At 38.8% G+C, this 21,146-nt stretch overlaps 1 protein-coding gene across 5 annotated transcripts in view; it reads left to right on the top strand.

Annotated features, from left to right (window-relative positions):
* The window catches only part of ano2b (anoctamin 2b), a 46,259-nt gene that overhangs the window by 12,819 nt on the left and 12,294 nt on the right, over window positions 1-21,146 (top strand). For all 5 annotated transcript variants that reach the window (XM_058773891.1, XM_058773892.1, XM_058773894.1 and 2 more), the window contains 4 exons: window positions 7,431-7,505; window positions 7,600-7,801; window positions 18,659-18,770; window positions 18,987-19,044. In XM_058773891.1, the coding sequence (XP_058629874.1) occupies window positions 7,431-7,505; window positions 7,600-7,801; window positions 18,659-18,770; window positions 18,987-19,044 (447 nt within the window). The remainder of the gene's footprint in view (window positions 1-7,430; window positions 7,506-7,599; window positions 7,802-18,658; window positions 18,771-18,986; window positions 19,045-21,146) is intronic.

Consider the following 21,146-nt stretch of genomic DNA (forward strand, 5'->3'; position numbering starts at 1 on the left):
AACTAAGCAGAGCTGTGGGCCCTCCAGGAATTGAGTTTGAGACTAATGCTTTAGTGTTTATTTTATTGCACTTCATCTACTGCATAGATTTCATAAACAATATATTGTGTAGATTGAGCCATTGTTTGCATGGTTGTATACAATTTTATTTTTAAAAATATGGTGAACTTTTTTTTTTTTTTTTTTTTTTTCAATGGCTATTGACGGTATTTTCTGACTCAGAGTAATAAAAAGACATATCAAAAGCATCCTCTGTAAAAACAAACTAAACCTAAACTCTAAAATGTTAATTTTGAAACTGGCCTTCTCCAATGTTCAGATTTCTGTTCTGGACATTTCTGCAAATAAATTAGATAGTACCTCAGTCACTGAAAGCACTTTACGTATAAGATAATAAAATAATCAAAGATGCATAAAATGAGCATGCATAAGAAATATTAGTAAGAATAAAAGCAAAGATGATTATAATGATTAAAATTATATTTAAATGGATTAAAACGGTTAAGAATACAAAAGAGAATGCAAATAAATTAGTACCTCATTTGCATACTTAAACAGCATTTCAGAAAACTCTTTTCTTAATTTTTGATAATCTGTTTTATTATTAATGTAATCAATAAACCTGGGAAATATGGTGATATCTAACATTACATTTTTTTTTACCCTATTCACCTCGGATGTCTTGCCTTAAACAGTATCACTGTGATGTAATCCTTCTCTGTCTGCCCTCTATTCTATTACCATTTCCTGTCAATAGCTTTGAAAGAATGACTTACGGCCCAATCACACATGCACGGATGCATATTTAGTGAGAATTTGAGCCCGTTTAATTTGTAAATGGCCCATGTGTCTGTCAGAGGGGCTCAGCTGGGTGGGGTGGTCACAACGGGTTCGTCGGCATGAGCAATACGGCAATCTCTCACTGCGGTAATCCTCTTGCTGTTGGACAGGGCATTTCGGGCTAATACAATTAGATCTCTCAGTTTGCTCTGTTGGTTTCACGTAACTGAACATTAGTCAGTGTAACAACATTTAAAGGTTTCTTGTCCTTTTGTCTAAGGTCATGTGTAATGTCATTGTTCTCTGTTCAGTAGTAAATACTGGTGATCGCTGCTGTGTGTAAAGCATATGTTCAGTAAATATGTTGTCCAGGAAGTTCTCATTTGTTCACACGCAAGGTGTGAGCCTCAGAGCGTTTCATTTGGAAAATGTAGGTTGTGCTTGTCTGTTTGACATTACTGCTTGGGGCCGTTGTCTTGCATGAAATGCAATTAGGCAAATTAGCCCAATAAATTAGGACTTATTAGTTGATACATGACGTTGCTTGTAAATAGGTACGCCAGCATCTGTAGCCTCGTTTCTCTGTGTGTGCGTCGTGTTATGCGTCCAACTGTGTCAGTAGTTCAAGCTTCTTAAGGTTTCGCCGGGTTTGTAGAACATTAATCCTGGTTTAAAATCAAGCCTGTGGGGTTTTTGGCCTTAAAGATTAGTTTTACAAATAATAATAATACAAATATTTAATAAAAAAAAATCAATCTGCTGGGAATTAAAATGTTTACCAGGCTGCTACAATGAGAGATTACATAAAAAAAAAAGTCATTGGATTAGCTAAAGATTGAAAGGCATCAAATCTTACATGGTTAAAAGAAATAAAATCAAAGCATTTCAGAACACCTGTATATTGTGCTTCTCATGTCGGATTTCAGATTTATATGCCGATAAATTTACTATTTAAGATGAGTCTTGTTTGGCTTGTGTGTATGTATGTATATGTATGGTTATATAAAATAGCTATAATATCTTATGCAATTTTGATTATCAAGTAAATCTTGTTTTAAAGCTGCTTGCACACCATTACCGGGGGAATGTTTGTTTTGCTTACTGAAATATTAGTTTGGGAAGTAGTGTTAAAAATAATGAACAATTACAATGTCAATGTCCTTCAATTGTCTGTCTTATGTCTTTCCCACTGGAAATATTTTTATGAAAAGTTCATATTAGTAGTTGCTATGACCTTTTATGATGCTCTCTGGACTCATTGTGCATCCATAGTCCTCATTAAAACTTGTTCAGCACAGGAGGCGTAATGTTGTGGCATACTTTCGGACAGATTCAGTGACCCCTGACCTAATGTGTCGCCTATTTTATTTTTATTTTTTTTAGGCCTTTGTGTCCAAGAGTCACAGATTTCCATCCGTCACTCGCATTATGGCGCTTTTTCTCATTCTTATGTTTAGCTACTCTGTCCCAGATATCATGGCCCACGGTCAGTCCTGACCTAGATGTTCTGCAGAACCTTAAATTAAGACTATACATCCTAATGACTTAATTCAAAACAGCCTGCATGGACTTCAGATCAGTGCAGTTTGAGTCAGCCAGACGTCGTAAACAAGGCAATTTCTGCTTAATCTTTATGTGGGTAAAAAAACACGTAGCAGTTAAGTCATTATTATTATTATTATTATTATTATTATTATTATTATTCAGCACATACTCGCTGGCAAGCAAATAAGCAGCACTCACCAGGTTCCAGTTGATGCTCATCAATTTCTGGAAGCGACGTTGTGGTGGAAAAAACCACTGCCCACAGGATTTTGTGACTGAGCACTGACAGACCTCCCCATGTTTCTCACAGCTCATTTGTATTGCCACAAGACCCCAGAAACCCTCTGAATAAACCAATAAATGCAGGAAAGGCAGTAAGTCTGACGAAAACCTCCAGATCACTCATTTAAGAGGGCCACATGGTGCGTGTGTGGTTTGGGATGACTGCGAAGAGAGCGGTTGATGAAAGGTATTGAGTTCAGGGAGTTAGGAGAATGTGTCTGCTTATTTTACTTGACACACATGCCGAGTTTGTTAAAGTGTGACCTTTTCTGCGAGAGACTTGTTATACAGATTTAGTGCAGTTTGCCACACAGGCTGGCCAGCAGAGTGCGCTAGACTCCAGTGCGTTAGTGTGTATACGCACGGGTGTATGCAAGCGTCCTCCCATGCCGGGCTGAACGCCAAACCTCTGAATTAAGCAAAGTCCTCACATCTCCATGGAGACACAGACACTCGAATCCCACTCCCTCATACGCTCGGTTGGGTTCGTTCTTATCTTTGGCTCTTTAAAAGCCTTTATCGCATAACTATGTCATCTTGGCAGCTATCTTTAGGACACATTAGTGACGTTTGTTAATAAAATGCAGCACACCCATTGCATGGCTAATTTTAGAGCAAAATGTTTTCATCGCCTCCAGAAACAAAGTCAGGGAACATTCCTCATTATCTTTGAGGAGGAGAGTTTCATTTGCTTTCTGAAAGTGTGCATCTGGCTGAGAAGATCAAATGTTTGACCTCTGACTGAGTTGTTATTTGTGCTTTTCAGTGCAGATTTATTAAATTCTGCATTTAATTCCATTCACTCTGGGTCCAAAGGACTAAGGTTTGTGAAATTAAATCTTGGATATTCAAAAGATATAAGAGAGGCAGTAGAAAGTAAACAAGATCTTCAGCACACCTCTTTATTGTTCTTCTAGTGTCCGATATCAGATTTAGCTGCCCAAAAATGTCATGTAAAACCCTGTATGCTGAGTATCCATAAAGCAAGATAAATTTACTTGAAGCAAAACCATGTAAAATAATAACCCTTGTTTTCAGAGAATATATAATTATATATATTTAATCTAATTGGCAAATTCTTTGTCTTTTAAGCATAAAATAAGTAATAAAACACTTGTGCAATTCTCATGCAAGGAGTTTTGTTTGCTTTCTGTGTGTGTATGATGAAGGATTTTTCTGATTTTATTAGTGATGATATCGAAGTCTGAGCAGGAAGTCTGGGACATTTAATACACAATGTTGCATGATTGAATTGTCCATCCGTCTTTAGATGTCATTCGTCCCACATTTAATCTATGGCCCGGTGTGTTCCTGCTCAAGCTGTTTATTAGAAAGATCACGCTGATCTGAAGCATGTAGGTTTCTTTGTGTGTAATCCTGGTCTGGTGGTAGTCTCAGATCAGAGCACAGAGCTGGAAGGAGATGAGAGTGTGTTTTAAAGGGATTTCAGATCTGTCAGATGGGGCTCACATCAGATTATTCCCTTCTGTACCCAACGCCCAAAAGACAATCTTCAGTCAAGCCTCTTTTAATGGACCTTTGCCTGTTTTAAAGGCCCTAAAAGCTATTTTTGTCAGTCCACCAGCCTGAAATATTCGCTAGCAGGCTGTGTGAGATTCTAACACAAATGCAATGATTTCTGTACTGTATATGTGGTGGCTTACGTGTTCTTGGTTGCTAGCGTGGGCACTGGTGTGGTTCCGGTACTTGTTCTCTTGCATCTCTGGCTTACAGTACATTTGGAGAGTGGGGGGTTGAGAGAATGGGGCGTACGTTGATGTCAATGTGAACACAGCATCTCTGCAAAGCGACATATGGCCGTGGAGGAAATCCCCACACTGGTGATCCTGTCACTAATTTCCCAAAGGGCTTAGCGTGGGCCCGCTGGGATGCTTGTGTTGTCCAACTGAGTATGTGTGTGTTTCTGAGAGCGTGTGGCAATCATGCGCTAACAAAATCGAGCCCATTGACATTTTCATGTCTGCTGGGTAGATCAATGCGATGTCAAGTTGACATGAGGTCTAACGAATGAGAGTTTGTCGCGTCACAAGAGTCCCGAAGTTTGCAGATGTGTTAGTTCTATATATAATCTAAAAAAGAAAGGTTCCAAAAGATTTTTTGCAAAGATTCCATAGAAGAACCATTTTGGGCTCCATAAAGAACCTTTCAATGAACAGTTCTTAAAGAACCATTTTTTTTTCTCAGTGTGAAGAACATTTTAACAATCTAAAGAACCTTTTGTGCAGTGGAAAGGTTTTATTGCTGTTAAAGAACTATAAAGTCTTTTGAGTAACATTTCTGCAAGAAACCCCTAGACAGCCAAAATAAAAGACAGAGAGGGTGGTGGAGCATCTTGACTTAAGAAGGAAGCAATATTCTTCATCCAACAGCTGTTGTATGCAGGGGCCTCTGTGGAAACCCACATCTGGGCATCGCCCAACCTACTTCACTGTCACTGAGCTGTTAAACTAATCCATTGATCTATATCCACTATATAACAGAGAGACACTGGCTGCTGTCCTCGGGCCAGTATCATGCATGCATATGACCACATGTGAACCATCATTCCCACTTTTTTTAATGTCAATCAAACCTTATTGAATGTAAAATCTCCTCAGTTTCTTGATTTTCTCAGTCAGTTTCAAAGGCTAAACATAAATAAATAAATATATAAATAATAAATCTTTATGCATTTGGCAGATAGTTTTATCCAAATTACATTCAAGGTATACATTTAATAAGTCCATGCATTCCTTTTTTACATACTAGTATGTTTTTAGCCATATAGTTTGACTTGGATATCTGTATCCTTTGCAGATTTAACGTGTCAGATAAGTACTGAGATACAAAGTAAAAATAAAAAAGTGTTAATTATTTAAAAACAATGCCACCTGTCATCTTCCTCCCTCTCCCTTTCTGTTTTTACATTGGTATGATGTGACTGATTACATAAATTATTTCCATTCCTCTGCATTCTTTTGTCAGGCGTCTTTTGTTGTTGTTATATATTGCTAAGCTCGCACGGAATCTGCGTCTGCAGAAATCCACAGAAAGATCAACAGATTTCAGTGGAATTCGAATGGCCCACATTTATAAAACACTACAAATCCTTTTTCCCTAATACATTTGACCATATTTACATCCATTACATGGATTTTCCTTCACAAATCAGCATAAAAGCTAAAAAAAAAAAAGTGTCCACGTCTCAAATTGGCCTACTTATTACATACTTGTGGCACCTCACAGCATATTTGTGGCATTAGCTTCAAATATGCATCTCGTCTTGTCCTTGTGCCAGCGAGGTTTCCCAAGAACTTGGCCTCTTCTGATATTAATGCATTTTAAGAGGGTATCACAGCCTGTCAGTAAATAACGCCATGCATCTTAATGAAGAGTCAGTTACTGGTAAAACCGCAGACTTGCAGCAATTCCTCTCATTACTGGGTGAGGGTTTGTGAGCCAAGCCCCTGTGGATTATGATTAACGGCACAATTGCGTGACCCACATTCGTTATTCTGGAGACCCTAAAGCTGTGGCATCTTGAAAGCTGTGCCTGGTTACACTCTGGGTTCTGTGGCTTTTCCTGGGTGCCAGGGTTTAGACACGCACCGTGCTAGGTGGTGCTGTTTGCCTCACAATGAGCCCAATTGCAAGAGGTAGATTTTATCAAACTGTTGTCAACACACTGACCACATTTGCTACTGGGTACTTTGCAAAACCCTCTAAATCTCCATTCATCAACAAATGATCTCTGTTTCAAACCCTAAAATAGACAAACACAGGTATGCTCCAAATGCAAAATCTGCTCCCAGTAGGCAGCAAAATTGCATTTTGTCTAAATTATAATCATGCAGCATTGCATATATCGTGCACAGATAATGTAATGACAGAATGCATTGCAACAAAGCTGAGGGAGGTGTTCTGTTCACTACTAAAAAGCATCAATCATTCAATCTAATTAAAACCAAACTATTTCAGCCAGTGTTTGTGTGCTTTGTGTTCATGTGCATTTTGGAGTATAAGTAGCTTAGCAGCATTATAACCTCTGTTTAACGTTCTTTCTCCAGAATAATCTATCACTTTTGAGGTTTCCTTTCAGTAAGCCTTATAATAGCTACAGCTAGTAAACAGTAAGAACTATGTGTGCACTTGTTACTTAGAAAAACTGGCTCCGACTTCTTGTCAAACACACTTTCGATTGTAATGATGCTTTTGTAATAACATTTTTCTATGACTTAAAAGGAACATAAGCTGCTGTTTAACATTCCTGTGGCCTGCTAATTCATTTCCCTCCGATTTCCACAGAACTAAATCTGAATCCATTTTTCTGCTATGTCATCTAACACGTATTCCTCAGAGGGACATACCTCTTGATCTGCTGTCCAAAGCTTGACAATGAAGGAAGACTGAATCCAATGGGAACAGACCACCCTCAATCCACTGCTGCCTGTGCAGCCATGTTTAGCGCACGTTGTTGTTGTTTTTTGGCTTGATTAGGTTTAATCTACATGCAAATGAGGCATCTTCAGGTTGCTTTGGTCATTAAAATAGGTTCTCCCTGTTGGATGTTTTTAAGATATGATCTATCACTTGAATGTACAGAATGTACAGAAGTTACTCTACAGGAAGGCCAGGTGTTAATGGCCTTAATGTTGTCATGTTTTTACAAGTGGGCAGCCAAATTATTTACCCAATAGGCTAGTTATGAGTCACTATAAAAGTAGCTGAGGATTTAAAAAAAAAAAAAAAGCATATAAAGAGAAACTGAAACGTGTACATACATACATCCATTAGTCACTTTAAATGTCTTTCTCCCTTCACAGACTGGACATGACAAGCTAACATGGAGGGACAGACTTCCTGGATATTTAATCAACATTTCCTCTATTCTGTTCATGGTAAGCCTTATGCTTCTTGTCTGGTGCAATGTTTTTGTGATTTGTCCATATTTCATTTCTTTTTTTACTTCTACGTCATCTTTTCTCCATGTAGTTTGGAGTGACTTGCTCTGCCGTCTTCAGTGTCATCATCTACCGCATCACCATCTCCGCCCTCATGGCGATGAGCCCGGATCCAGAGGTCAAGTCTAACGTACGGGTGACCGTCACAGCCACTGCCGTCATCATCAACCTGGTGGTCATCCTCATCCTGGACGAGATATACGGCGTGGTGGCTGCCTGGCTGACAGAACTGGGTGAGATTTTAACACTGCCTTGTTGCTAAATTACCACTTTTGGTCAACTTCCCTTCTTTCGGATGTCTGTCTTCCCCTCTTTGCCCATCCACATGACATGAATTTTTGATTTGAGCCACTCCAGGAACGCTGGAGAAAATGCAGCTTGTCGGTTAGCCATCACCGAGATTTCCTTAAGAGATGTTTTAATAAATGAGAGTCTCTGTGGATATGTAGGGAAGGAAGGAAGCATGTATTATAATCTTGTGAATAAGATATAGGTTTTCCCGTACTACTTTGATTTTCACTCTTAAAGTCTGACCACATGCAGTCTGGCTCACCCTAATGCTTTAACCTACTTCCAAACTCACCAGGTCATGCTTTTGAGATGGATAGAGGTGTGTGTGTGTATATACAGTGAGGAAAATAAGTATTTGAACACCCTGCTATTTTGCAAGTTCTCCCACTTAGAAATTATGGAGGGGTCTGAAATTGTCATCGTAGGTGCATGTCCACTGTGAGACATAATCTAAAAAAAAAAATCCAGAAATCACAATGTATGATTTTTTAACTATTTATTTGTATGATACAGCTGCAAATAAGTATTTGAACACCTGTCTATCAGCTTGAATTCTGACCCTCAAAGACCTGTTAGTCTGCCTTTAAAATGTCCACCTCCACTCCATTTATTATCCTAAATTAGATGCACCTGTTTGAGGTCGTTAGCTGCATAAAGACACCTGTCCACCCCATACAATCAGTAAGAATCCAACTACTAACATGGCTAAGACCAAAGAGCTGTCCAAAGACACTAGAGACAAAATTGTACACCTCCACAAGGCTGGAAAGGGCTACGGGAAATTGCCAAGCAGCTTGGTGAAAAAGGTCCACTGTTGGAGCAATCATTAGAAAATGGAAGAAGCTAAACATGACTGTCAATCTCCTCGGACTGGGGCTCCATGCAAGATCTCACCGTGGGGTCTCAATGATCCTAAGAAAGGTGAGAAATCAGCCCAGAACTACACGGGAGGAGCTGGTCAATGACCTGAAAAGAGCTGGGACCACCGCTTCCAAGGTTACTGTTGGTAATACACTAAGACGCCATGGTTTGAAATCATGCATGGCACGGAAGGTTCCCCTGCTTAAACCAGCACATGTCCAGGCCCGACTTAAGTTTGCCAATGACCATTTGGATGATCCAGAGGAGTCATGGGAGAAAGTCATGTGGTCAGATGAGACCAAAATAGAACTTTTGGTCATAATTCCACTAAACGTGTTTGGAGGAAGAAGAATGATGAGTACCATCCCAAGAACACCATCCCTACTGTGAAGCATGGGGGTGGTAGCATCATGCTTTGGGGGTGTTTTTCTGCACATGGGACAGGGCGACTGCACTGTATTAAGGAGAGGATGACCGGGGCCATGTATTGCGAGATTTTGGGGAACAACCTCCTTCCCTCAGTTAGAGCATTGAAGATGGGTCGAGGCTGGGTCTTCCAACATGACAATGACCCGAAGCACACAGCCAGGATAACCAAGGAGTGGCTCTGTAAGAAGCATATCAAGGTTCTGGCATGGCCTAGCCAGTCTCCAGACCTAAACCCAATAGATCACTCTATGGGGTTCAGGTCAGGCGAGTTTGCTGGCCAATCAAGTACAGTAACACTATGGTCATTGAACCAGCTTTTGGTACCTTTGGCAGTGTGGGCAGGTGCCAAGTCCTGCTGGAAAATGAAATCAGCATCTCCATAAAGCTTGTCAACAGAAGGAAGCATGAAGTGCTCTAAAATTTCCTGGTAGATGGCTGCGTTGACTGTGGACTTCAGAAAACACAGTGGACCAACACCAGCAGATGACAAGGCAGCCCAAATCATCACTGACTGTGGAAACTTCACACTGGACTTCAAGAAACATGGATTGTGTGCCTCCACTCTTCCTTCAGACTCTGGGACCTTGATTTCCAAATTAAATGTAAAATTTACTTTCATCTGAAAAGAGGACTTTGGACCACTGAGCAACAGTCCAGTTCTTTTTCTCCACAGCCCAGTTAAGATGCTTCTGACGTTGTCTCTGGTTCAGAAGTGGCTTGGTAGCCCTTTTCCTGAAGACGTCTGAGCGTGGTGACTCTTGATGCACTGACTCCAGCTTCAGTTCTCTCCTTGTGAAGCTCTCCCAAGTGTTTGAATCGGCTTTGCTTGACTGTATTCTCAAGCTTGCGGTCATCCCTGTTGCTTGTGCACCTTTTCCTACCCAAATTCTTCCTTCCAGTCAACTTTGCATTTAATATGCTTTGATACAGCACTCTGTAAACAGCCACACCTTTCAGTAATGACCTTCTGTGACTTACCCTCTTTGTGGAGGGTGTCAATGTTCGTCTTCTGGATCATTGCCAAGTCAGCAGACTACTTTATTATTGTGGTTTCAAAGAACAAGAGATACCCAGAATTTATACTGTAGGGATGGTCATTTATTCAAACTCAAATGTAAATATTCTAATATTTTGAGATACTGATTTTTGACTTTCATGAGCTGTAAGCTCTAATCATCACAATTAAAAGAAATAAACATTTGAAATATATCAGTCTGTGTGCATTGAATTTATTTAATACGCGAGTTTCACAATTTGAGTTGAATTACTGAAATGAACTTTTCCACAACATTCTAATTTATTGAGATTAGGGGTGTGCGATATGACGATTTTTGATCGTGGACGATAAAAATGTCTCCACGATCTGCTTTTGACGAAATATCGTAGTATCCTGCTACAGCGCACATTCTATCAGCTGCAGTTCTTATTCCTCCGTCTCAATATACTGTACATTATTCGGATCTGCTTTAAAGCCTTGCCGGTTAAATGGTTTATTCACGCGTCGGTCTGACGTGCGCTTTTTCTGAGCCCGTACACCCGAAGCGCGCGTGCTAAAGCCTGTCAAAAAGCGCCTGATTACTGAACTAAGTTATCTTGTGCACTAATACTGTCAAAACACACAAGGTTTATGTATAGACTCCGTTGCGTATGTCTAAAATGAGTAAGTAAACAGCTGAGAGATAACGGATGCGTGCCTCTGTATATTAGATGCGTGCATGTCTTAAAGGGGCAGTACTGAACATGCTGCCGACTGTCATTAAAGGGATAGTTCACCTTAAAATTAAATTTCTGTCATTATTTACTAACTCGCATGTTGTCCCAAACCTGTATTAATTTCTTTCTTGTGCTGAACACAAAGGATATTTTGAAGAATGTGGGTAACCAAATAGTATCTGGTCCACATTGACTTTTGATAGAAGGGAAAAAAAATACTATGGAATAAGTCACTGGGGACCAGCAACTGTTTGGTTTTCCACGTTCCTCAAAATAGCATTTACAGGTGCTTGTCATATAATTAAAATATCATCAAAAAGTTGATTTATTTCACTAATTCCATTCAAAAAGTGAAACTTGTATATTATATTCATTCATTACACACAGACTGATATATTTCAAATGTTTATTTCTTTTAATTGTGATGATTAGAGCTTACAGCTCATGAAAGTCAAAAAACAGTATCTCAAAATATTAGAATATTACTTAAGACCAATACAAAGAAAGGATTTTTAGAAATCTTGGCCAACTGAAAAGTATGAAAATGAAAAGAATGAGCATATACAGCACTCAATACTTAGTTGGGGCTCCTTTTGCCTGAATTACTGCAGCAATGCGGCGTGGCATGGAGTCGATCAGTCTGTGGCACTGCTCAGGTGTTATGAGAGCCCAGGTTGCTCTGATAGTGGCCTTCAGCTCTTCTGCATTGTTGGGTCTGGTGTCAAGTCAAGTCAAGTCACCTTTATTTATATAGCGCTTTTACAATACAGATTGTGTCAAAGCACTTAACAGTATCAAATTGGAGGATAGAGTGTCAGTAATGTATAATGATAAGATTAAACACTCAATTTTCAGTTAAAGGCATTTCATTATTGAATTCAGAGATGTCATTGTCTAGCTCAGTTTAGTTTAAATAGTATCTGTGCAATCAAATCGGCGATAATCGCTAGAAATTAAGTGTCCCCAACTGAGCAAGCCAGAGGCGACAGCGGCAAGGAACCAAAACTCCTCTGAGACATAATGGAGAAAAAACCTTGGGAGAAACCAGGCTCAGTCGGGGCCAGTTCTCCTCTGACCAGACGAAACCCGCAGTTCAAAAGTTTCTATTTCTATTTTAATTTTGTTGCAATTTCTAACAATAGTAGTATTATGTAGTTAGGTATTTTATTATATTTTAGTTATTTTGTTATTTTTGGTTGATATATCTGGGGATATATCTCTGGGGGTCATCCGGGCGTCCTGGTCTCCGCCCGACGATCAGGGCCGCAGACGTCACCTCCGGCGCCGACCCACCATCTGATCGGACACGGACCGAGAAACAGACTAGGAAAAAACAGACAAACATTAGCGCAGATGCCATTCAACTTACGATGTAACGAGTACATCGTGTGTTATGGGGAGTGTTCGGTTCGGTTGATCTAATTAATGCAGCCTAACAATCCTTTAACGGATTTGAATAATAGAAGCGTATTAATGTGTTATGTGTAAGCCAGGCTAAAGAGATGGGTCTTTAATCTAGATTTAAACTGACAGAGTGTGTCTGCCTCCCGAACAGTGTTAGGTAGACTGTTCCAGAGTTTGGGTGCTAAATAGGAAAAGGATCTGCCGCCCGCAGTCGATTTTGATATTCTAGGTATTATCAAACGGCCAGAGTTTTGAGAACGCAGCGGACGTGGAGGACTATAATGCAATAAGAGCTCGCTCAAGTACTGAGGAGCTGAACCATTCAGGGCTTTATAAGTAATTAACAAGATTTTAAAATCTATCCGATGCTTGATAGGGAGCCAGTGCAGTGTTGACAGAACCGGGCTAATATGGTCATATTTCCTGGTTCTAGTAAGGACTCTAGCTGCTGCATTTTGGACCAACTGTAGTTTGTTGATCAAGCGTGCAGAACAACCACCCAATAAAGCATTACAATAGTCTAACCTTGAGGTCATAAACGCATGAATTAACATTTCTGCATTTGACGTTGAGAGCATTGGTCGCAATTTAGATATGCTTTTGAGATGAAAAATGCAGTTTTACAGATGCTAGAAACATGGCTTTCAAATGACAGATTGCTATCGAACAGCACACCTAGGTTCCTGACTGATGAAGAAGAATTGACAGAGCAGCCGTCAAGTGTTAGATAATGTTCTAGGTTACATGTGGGGTTTTAGGTCCGATAATTAACACCTCTGTTTTTCAGAATTTAGCAGTAAAAATTACTCGTCATCCAGTTTTTATATCGACTATGCATTCCGTTAGTTTCTCAATTTGGTGTGTTTCACCGGGCGAAGAAATATAGAGCTGAGTATCATCAGCATAACAGTGAAAGCTAACACCATGTCTCCTGATAATATCTCCCAAGGGTAACATATAGAGCGTGAAAAGTAACGGCCCTAGTACTGAGCCTTGAGGTACTCCATACTGCACTTGTGATCGATATGATACCTCTTCATTCACTGCTACGAACTGATGGCGGTCAGATAAGTACGATTTGAACCATGCTAAGGCACTTCCACTAATGCCAACAAAGTTTTGTAGTCTATTCAAAAGAATGTCGTGGTCGATAGTGTCGAACGCAGCGCTAAGATCCAGTAGAACTAATAAAGAGATACAACCACAATCAGATGATAGAAGCAGGTCATTTGTAACTCTAATGAGAGCAGTCTCAGTACTATGATACGATCTAAATCCTGACTGGAATTCCTCACAGATATCATTTTTCTCTAGGAAGGAATATAATTGTGAGGATACTACCTTTTCTAGTATCTTTGACAGAAAAGGGAGATTTGAGATCGGTCTGTAATTAACTAGATCTTTGGGGTCAAGTTGTGGTTTTTAATGAGAGGCTTAATAACAGCCAATTTGAAGGTTTTGGGGACATATCCTAATGACAATGATGAATTAATAATAGCCAAAAGAGGATCTATGACTTCTGGAAGCAGCTCTTTTAGTAGTTTAGATGGAATCGGGTCTAACATACATGATGTTGGTTTAGATGATTTAACAAGTTTATACAATTCTTCCTCTCCTACAGTAGAGAATGAGTGGAATTGTTCCTCAGGGGTCTATTGTGCGCTATCTGATGCGATATTGTAGTTGACGGCTGCAGGGATACAATTTTATCTCTGATAGTATCGATCTTGGAAGTGAAGTAATTCATAAAGTCATTACTGCTATGCTCTTGGGAAATGCCAACACCTGTTGATGCTTGATTTTTCGTTAATTTAGTTACTGTATTGAATAAATATCGGGGTTATGTTTGTTTTCTTCTAGAAGAGACGAAAAGTAATCAGATCTAGCAGTTTTAATGCTTTTCTGTAGGATAGGGTACTTTCCGCCAAGCTAAACGAAATACCTCTAATTTAGTTTTCCTCCAGCTGCGCTCCATTTTCCGGGCTGCTCTCTTTAGGGCGAGTGTGCTCATTATACCACGGTGTTGGACTCTTATCCTTAATCTTCCTTAAGCGTAAAGGAGCAACCGCATCTAAAGTGCTAGAAAAGAGAGAGTCCATAGTTCCTGTTACATCATCAAGTTGTTCTGAGCTATTGGATATGCTGAGGAACTGAGATAAGTCAGGAAGATTATTTATAAAGCAGTCTTTTGTGGTAGAGGTAATGGTTCTACCATATTTGTAACAAGAAGTTGGCTTTACAGCTTTAGCTATATGGAATATACAGGAGACTAGATAATGATCTGAGATATCATCGCTCTGCTGCAAAATTTCAACGCCACTGACATCAATTCCATGTGACAGTATTAAATCTAGAGTATGATTTCGACAATGAGTAGGTCCTGACACGTGTTGTTTAACACCAATTGAGTTTAGAATGTCTATAAATGCTGATCCTAACGAATCTCTGTCATTATCAACATGGATATTAAAATCACCAACGATTAGGACTTTATCTGCAGTCAGTACTAACTCCGATAGAAGATCAGAAAATTCTTTAATAAAGTCTGTATGGTGCCCTGGTGGCCTGTATACAGTAGCCAGTACAAACATCACAGGATTTATCATTAACACTTGTTTCTTTGGATAACGTTATATGAAGCACCATTACTTGAACGAATTATACTTGAAACCCAACCTCTGAGAGATACTGAAAATATTTCTATAAATTGTAGCAACACCTCCCCCTTTACCTTTTGGACGCGGTTCATGTTTGTAACAGTAATCTTGAGGTGTAGACTCGTTTAAAGTAATGTAATCATCTTGTTTTAGCCAGGTTTCTGTCAGACAGAGCACATCTAGTTTATGGTCAGTGAACATATCATTTACAAAAAGTGCTTTTGAAGAAAGGGATCTAATATTTAATAAGCCAAGCTTTATCATGTGTTTATCTGTATTATATCGTTTTTTATTTGTTGAACATCAATTAAATTGTTACTATTACTTTGGTTTGGATGTTTTCTGTATTTTCTAGTTCGGGAACAGACACAGTCTCTATAGTGTGATATCTAGGTGAAAAGTTTCTATGTGCTGAGAGTTAACTGACTTTGGTGGCGTGAGGCGGCTAGCAGACGATCGGTTTAGCCAGTCTGTCTGCTTCCTGACCTGGGCTCCAGTTAGTCAAGTACAAACTCTAAGACTATGTGCCATATTTCTAGAGAGAAGAGCGGCACCACCCCAAGAGGGATGAACACCATCTCTTTTCAACAGGTCAGGTCTGCCCCAAAAATTCTTCCAATTGTCTATAAAGCCTATGTTATTTTGCGGGCACCACTTAGACATCCAGCCATTAAGTGACGACAGTCTGCTATGAATCTCATCACCACGGTAAGCAGGGAGCGGACCAGAGCATATTACAGTGTCTGACATCGTACTTGCAAGTTCACACACCTCTTTAACATTATTTTGGTGATCTCCGACTGGCGAAGTCGAACATCATTAGCGCCGACGTGGATAACAATCTTACTGAATTTACGTTTAGCATTAGTCAGCACTTTTAAATTTGCCAAGATGTCAGGCGCTCTGGCTCCCGGTAAACAATGGACTATGGTGGCTGGTGTCTCTATTTTCACGTTCCGTACAATAGAATCGCCAATAACTAGAGCACTTTCATCAGGTTTCTCGGTGGGTGCGTCACCGAGTGGGGAGAACCTGTTTGATGTTCTGATCGAACGGAAGAGTGGTGTTTTGACCCGCGACTATGCCGCCTCACTGTCACCCAGTTGCCCTGCTGCACGGGCTCAACCGAAACCGAACAATGTACAGGACTCCTTGAGCTAGTCGCATCCAAAGCAGTATCTACAGCCCTCACATTCTTACTATCCTCAACTAAAGTTTGGATGCGTGTCTCTAGTTCTAAAACCTTCTCTGTCAGCCTAACTATTTCCCTGCATTTATCACATGTGAATCCCTCGCTGCTGACAGAGACAGATAAACTATACATGTGGCAAACAGTGCAAACAACAATAGCAGGAGAAGAAGCCATTACTCACCGTGATTGATGAATGATACCAACTTAACTTACCACTTACCACTGTTGTTTGATGAGCTCATGAAAAACGGAGCGAGGAAAAAATAAAATAATAATAGGCGAAGAGAATGCAAATGGAACCACGAGTGACAAGCTAACGGGCTAACAAGCTGCACTCGCGGTTTTTAAAGGAGAACGATCAAATTAGTTAGATTAGTTTGAAAGATAACACCAGAAATGTGGTGGGAATTAAGTTATATATCACTTTAGACAAAAGGGATTGAAAGTAAAGTAGAGATTCAATAAAAAGCGAAGGTACACGGAGCTACAAACACAAACCTCTCAGCAGCACAACAGACTCGATGTCAATGTGTGTCAATGTTCGTCTTCTGGATCATGGTGTCTCTCATCTTCCTCTTGACAATACCCCATAGATTCTCTATGGGGTTCAGGTCAGGCGAGTTTGCTGGCCAATCAAGTACAGTAACACTATGGTCATTGAACCAGCTTTTGGTACCTTTGGCAGTGTGGGCAGGTGCCAAGTCCTGCTGGAAAATGAAATCAGCATCTCCATAAAGCTTGTCAACAGAAGGAAGCATGAAGTGCTCTAAAATTTCCTGGTAGATGGCTGCGTTGACTGTGGACTTCAGAAAACACAGTGGACCAACACCAGCAGATGACAAGGCAGCCCAAATCATCACTGACTGTGGAAACTTCACACTGGACTTCAAGAAACATGGATTGTGTGCCTCTCCACTCTTCCTTCAGACTCTGGGACCTTGATTTCCAAATTAAATGTAAAATTTACTTTCATCTGAAAAGAGGACTTTGGACCACTGAGCAACAGTCCAGTTCTTTTTCTCCACAGCCCAGTTAAGATGCTTCTGACGTTGTCTCTGGTTCAGAAGTGGCTTGGTAGCCCTTTTCCTGAAGACGTCTGAGCGTGGTGACTCTTGATGCACTGACTCCAGCTTCAGTTCTCTCCTTGTGAAGCTCTCCCAAGTGTTTGAATCGGCTTTGCTTGACTGTATTCTCAAGCTTGCGGTCATCCCTGTTGCTTGTGCACCTTTTCCTACCCAAATTCTTCCTTCCAGTCAACTTTGCATTTAATATGCTTTGATACAGCACTCTGTAAACAGCCACACCTTTCAGTAATGACCTTCTGTGACTTACCCTCTTTGTGGAGGGTGTCAATGTTCGTCTTCTGGATCATTGCCAAGTCAGCAGACTACTTTATTATTGTGGTTTCAAAGAACAAGAGATACCCAGAATTTATACTGTAGGATGGTCATTTATTCAAACTCAAATGTAAATATTCTAATATTTTGAGATACTGATTTTTGACTTTCATGAGCTGTAAGCTCTAATCATCACAATTAAAAGAAATAAACATTTGAAATATATCAGTCTGTGTGTAATGAATGAATATAATATACAAGTTTCACTTTTTGAATGGAATTAGTGAAATCAACTTTTTGATGATATTCTAATTATATGACCAGCACCTGTATGTTTAGCAGAAGAAACTCATTCAGGTTTAAAGAAACTTTTGAGTGAGTAAATGATGGTATAAATATAAAACACTTTATTTTGGGGTTAATTATTCCTTCAATGTTAATAAAACATCAAAACACAAAGAGAAAAATCACTCACTACTCTTGACTGAAAAACGTTAATACAGTTGATTTTAATAGAAATCAATCTATGTAGTGTTTTATTTTTATATTTGTTGATTCAATTTATTGAATGCTCCTGCTAAATACACATATTGTACATGAAAATAAAACAGTGTTTTATTTGTATAGTATTTGTAATGTGTATCTTTGTTCTCATTTTTTTAATAACAAAGATAAAATGACAAATTATGTTCGCCCACTTTGGCCTAAATATTCACCATTCTTTTTTAAATATTTTTTGTTACCTTGAAAGGTTTTGTATTTATAATAGGGAAATTAGTTTGGCTGTAATGCTCAGACAACTTGCAAAATAGTAAAACCAACATGACACAGAATCGTGATAAAATCATGAATCGTGATTTTTCTTAAAAATATCGTGATATTATATTTTTGCCATATCGCCCACCCCTAATTGAGATGCACCTGTATTGCTAAAATTGCTTTCTGTAATCTGTCGTGGCAGATTAAGATTAGGGAATGGCACAAAACATATAATCCTGACCCCAAATGTAACCATGGTCTTCTCAAAAGCTCCGTTTCTCAACCTTCAACCTGTTGAACAGAAGTTGCTAAACAGAAACATGTTGGGAGAATTTTCCAAGCTACCCATGTTTATTATACTTGTCAGAACAACAAGTTTTGAAATGCTGTGCAGTTTATCCAGAACATATGTTTAAATACCAAATAATTTCATTCATGTGTCTGCAGAGATCCCTAAAACGGAGACCAACTTTGAGGAGCGTCTCATTCTGAAGGCTTTCCTCCTGAAGTTCATGAATGCCTATGCACCCATCTTCTATGTGGCCTTCTTCAAAGGGAGGTATGTGGACAAGTTAGACCACAAAACACCATAGTTAATTGCAGAAGAAAGAGAAAAGCACACAAACCCACATATATTTAGCCTCTAGCACAGTAAACGTGAAGTCTGAATGCAGCACAAACATCTGGCTTCAAATAAGATAGGCATGTGACCCTTGGCACTTCCTTTCTTGGGTCGAGACAAATCCCATGATCCTTACTAGTGGGTTTTTTACAGGTTTGCTGGCCGTCCCGGTGACTACGTTTATGTCTTCAATGATTACCGTATGGAAGAGGTGAGTACAGTTTTGCTTTTGTTGCATCCTGACTGATTATGTTCAACATCAGGGCTGCATGATGAATCAAAATAAAACCAAAATAAAATAAAATAAAAAACTGCTTCACGGTAAACACAACACTGTGTTCTTGCCAGTAAAAGAGTTTTGAACATTTGAAAAAGAACTGCAGACTGACTAAAATAACACTGATTAGTACAACTGTAAAATCACAATATTTTTGTTGGCTGAAATAAAGTTGTTTCTTATTTCAGTTAATGTCTAATTTTCTTAAGTACTTTAACTTAATACATTATAAATACAGTAAAACATTACAATAGTAATTATTAATTTTGTTTTAATAGTCTTATTTGATGATAATTACCATTAAAAACAATATAATCACATTTTAAAGGGGACCTATTATGCAAAAATCACTTTTATAAGGTGTTTGAACACAGTTGTATGGCTGCAGTGTGTGAAAACAACCAGCCAATAATGTTAAAAATCCACTTTTTTTTATTTATTTTTTTTATAAAACCAATAAATCATGAATTTCAGATTCTCCCTCTGTTCACGTCACCGAGGGGAAAAAGTCCCTCCATTTGTGACGCTCTCTGCCCTTTTAGCATCAACACAGCCCAGAGTCAGAAGCTGCAGTCTGCCATTTACTGGAGTTATATACAATGTCAGCGCCAAAGAGGCTTTACAAGTGTTGTTTTGGGATGCACTAATGAAGATAGGAGTCGCCATAATCTCCCCTCATCTGAGCCGAGGACACTGTGGTTAAATTTCATTTTTGAAGGAAATATCCTGTAAAAAATTGGTAACGTCCCCTAAATGTTTAGGAATCAATACCAACGCTTTGTGCACGAACATCAGCTCCAGACAAAGTATCACGAGTTTGTTTGGGAATGTCACGGAATTTGTCAAAGTTTGGATGAATGAATCAAAATTAGGTCATTGCACTTAAATCAAATCGCGACGTGGACTAGTATCTGTAAATATTAAGCCGCAAAAGTCGATTCAAATATGAATCCCGCATGTTCTGCGAGTCTCTGTGTGAGTGAATGAATGGCACTTCTTTTTTTTTTTTTTTTTAACTACACACACTGAAGCGCGCCTGACGCTCGCGGTGATTCATCATCTGCCGTCTCAATGAGGACATAAATACATAAACAATATCTACAGAACTGCTCTGAGAGTCCCCTCGCGAGCATTTTACCGTTTCATTGAATAAAACCAGCGTCATATCATATAGCTACACACAGAAATGTAAAGGTATTTTTACATTTCTAAATGTAAAAATAAAAAAAAAGTAAAAAAATTTCTATTTTTACAAATACAATTTTTATATTTCTGGCACAATGTCTTTAAGATAAACTTATTTTGACGGGTTGCCGTGAAAATATATATATAAATTTTTTTTTTTTTTTTTAATGAAATCACACAATATTTCTTCCATATTTTAATTTTAATAGTAAATCCCCTTTATTTACCAAAACAATACAATGTGTTTAAATTTAATTAATTAAAAGACAAATTAAATTTGGGTAAAACTTGTTTACTGTTTTTCATACTTTTATTACTTGCGGAAAAACTTGAAACACAATTTAAATAAAGTATAAAGAATGGCATTGATTTTTTTTAAAATTTACTTTATTAAAAATAGTTGTTTTTTTTTGTTTTTTTTAATTAGCATGTGGTACCGAAATTGGTACCGAGAACCGTGGATTTTGACTGGTATCGGTACCGAATACTGAAATTTTGATACCGTGACAACACTATTTGAAATAGTTTTCTGTAAAGATAATAGGCTTGTACTAATAGTGGAATGTTTATTTGCAAAGGCAAGCACTGCTAATGCCGGAGCTTGAGCTCTTGAAGCAACAGCTCATTTGCATTTAAAGCAACATACTCAAAATCAGCGCGTTTGGGCTCATAAAAGTGGCAATTTTAACAAGCTATAAAAATTTATCTGTGGGGTATTCTGAGCTAACATTTCATACATACGCTCTGGGGACATCAGAGACTTATTTTACATCTTGTAAAAAGGGGCATAATAGGTCCTCTTTAAATCGCAATATTTATTAGAAAAATTTGTGCACCCCCCAAATCCTGCA

The sequence above is a fragment of the Onychostoma macrolepis genome, chromosome 04 (assembly GCF_012432095.1).
Source record: "Onychostoma macrolepis isolate SWU-2019 chromosome 04, ASM1243209v1, whole genome shotgun sequence".
Taxonomy (NCBI): domain Eukaryota; kingdom Metazoa; phylum Chordata; class Actinopteri; order Cypriniformes; family Cyprinidae; genus Onychostoma; species Onychostoma macrolepis.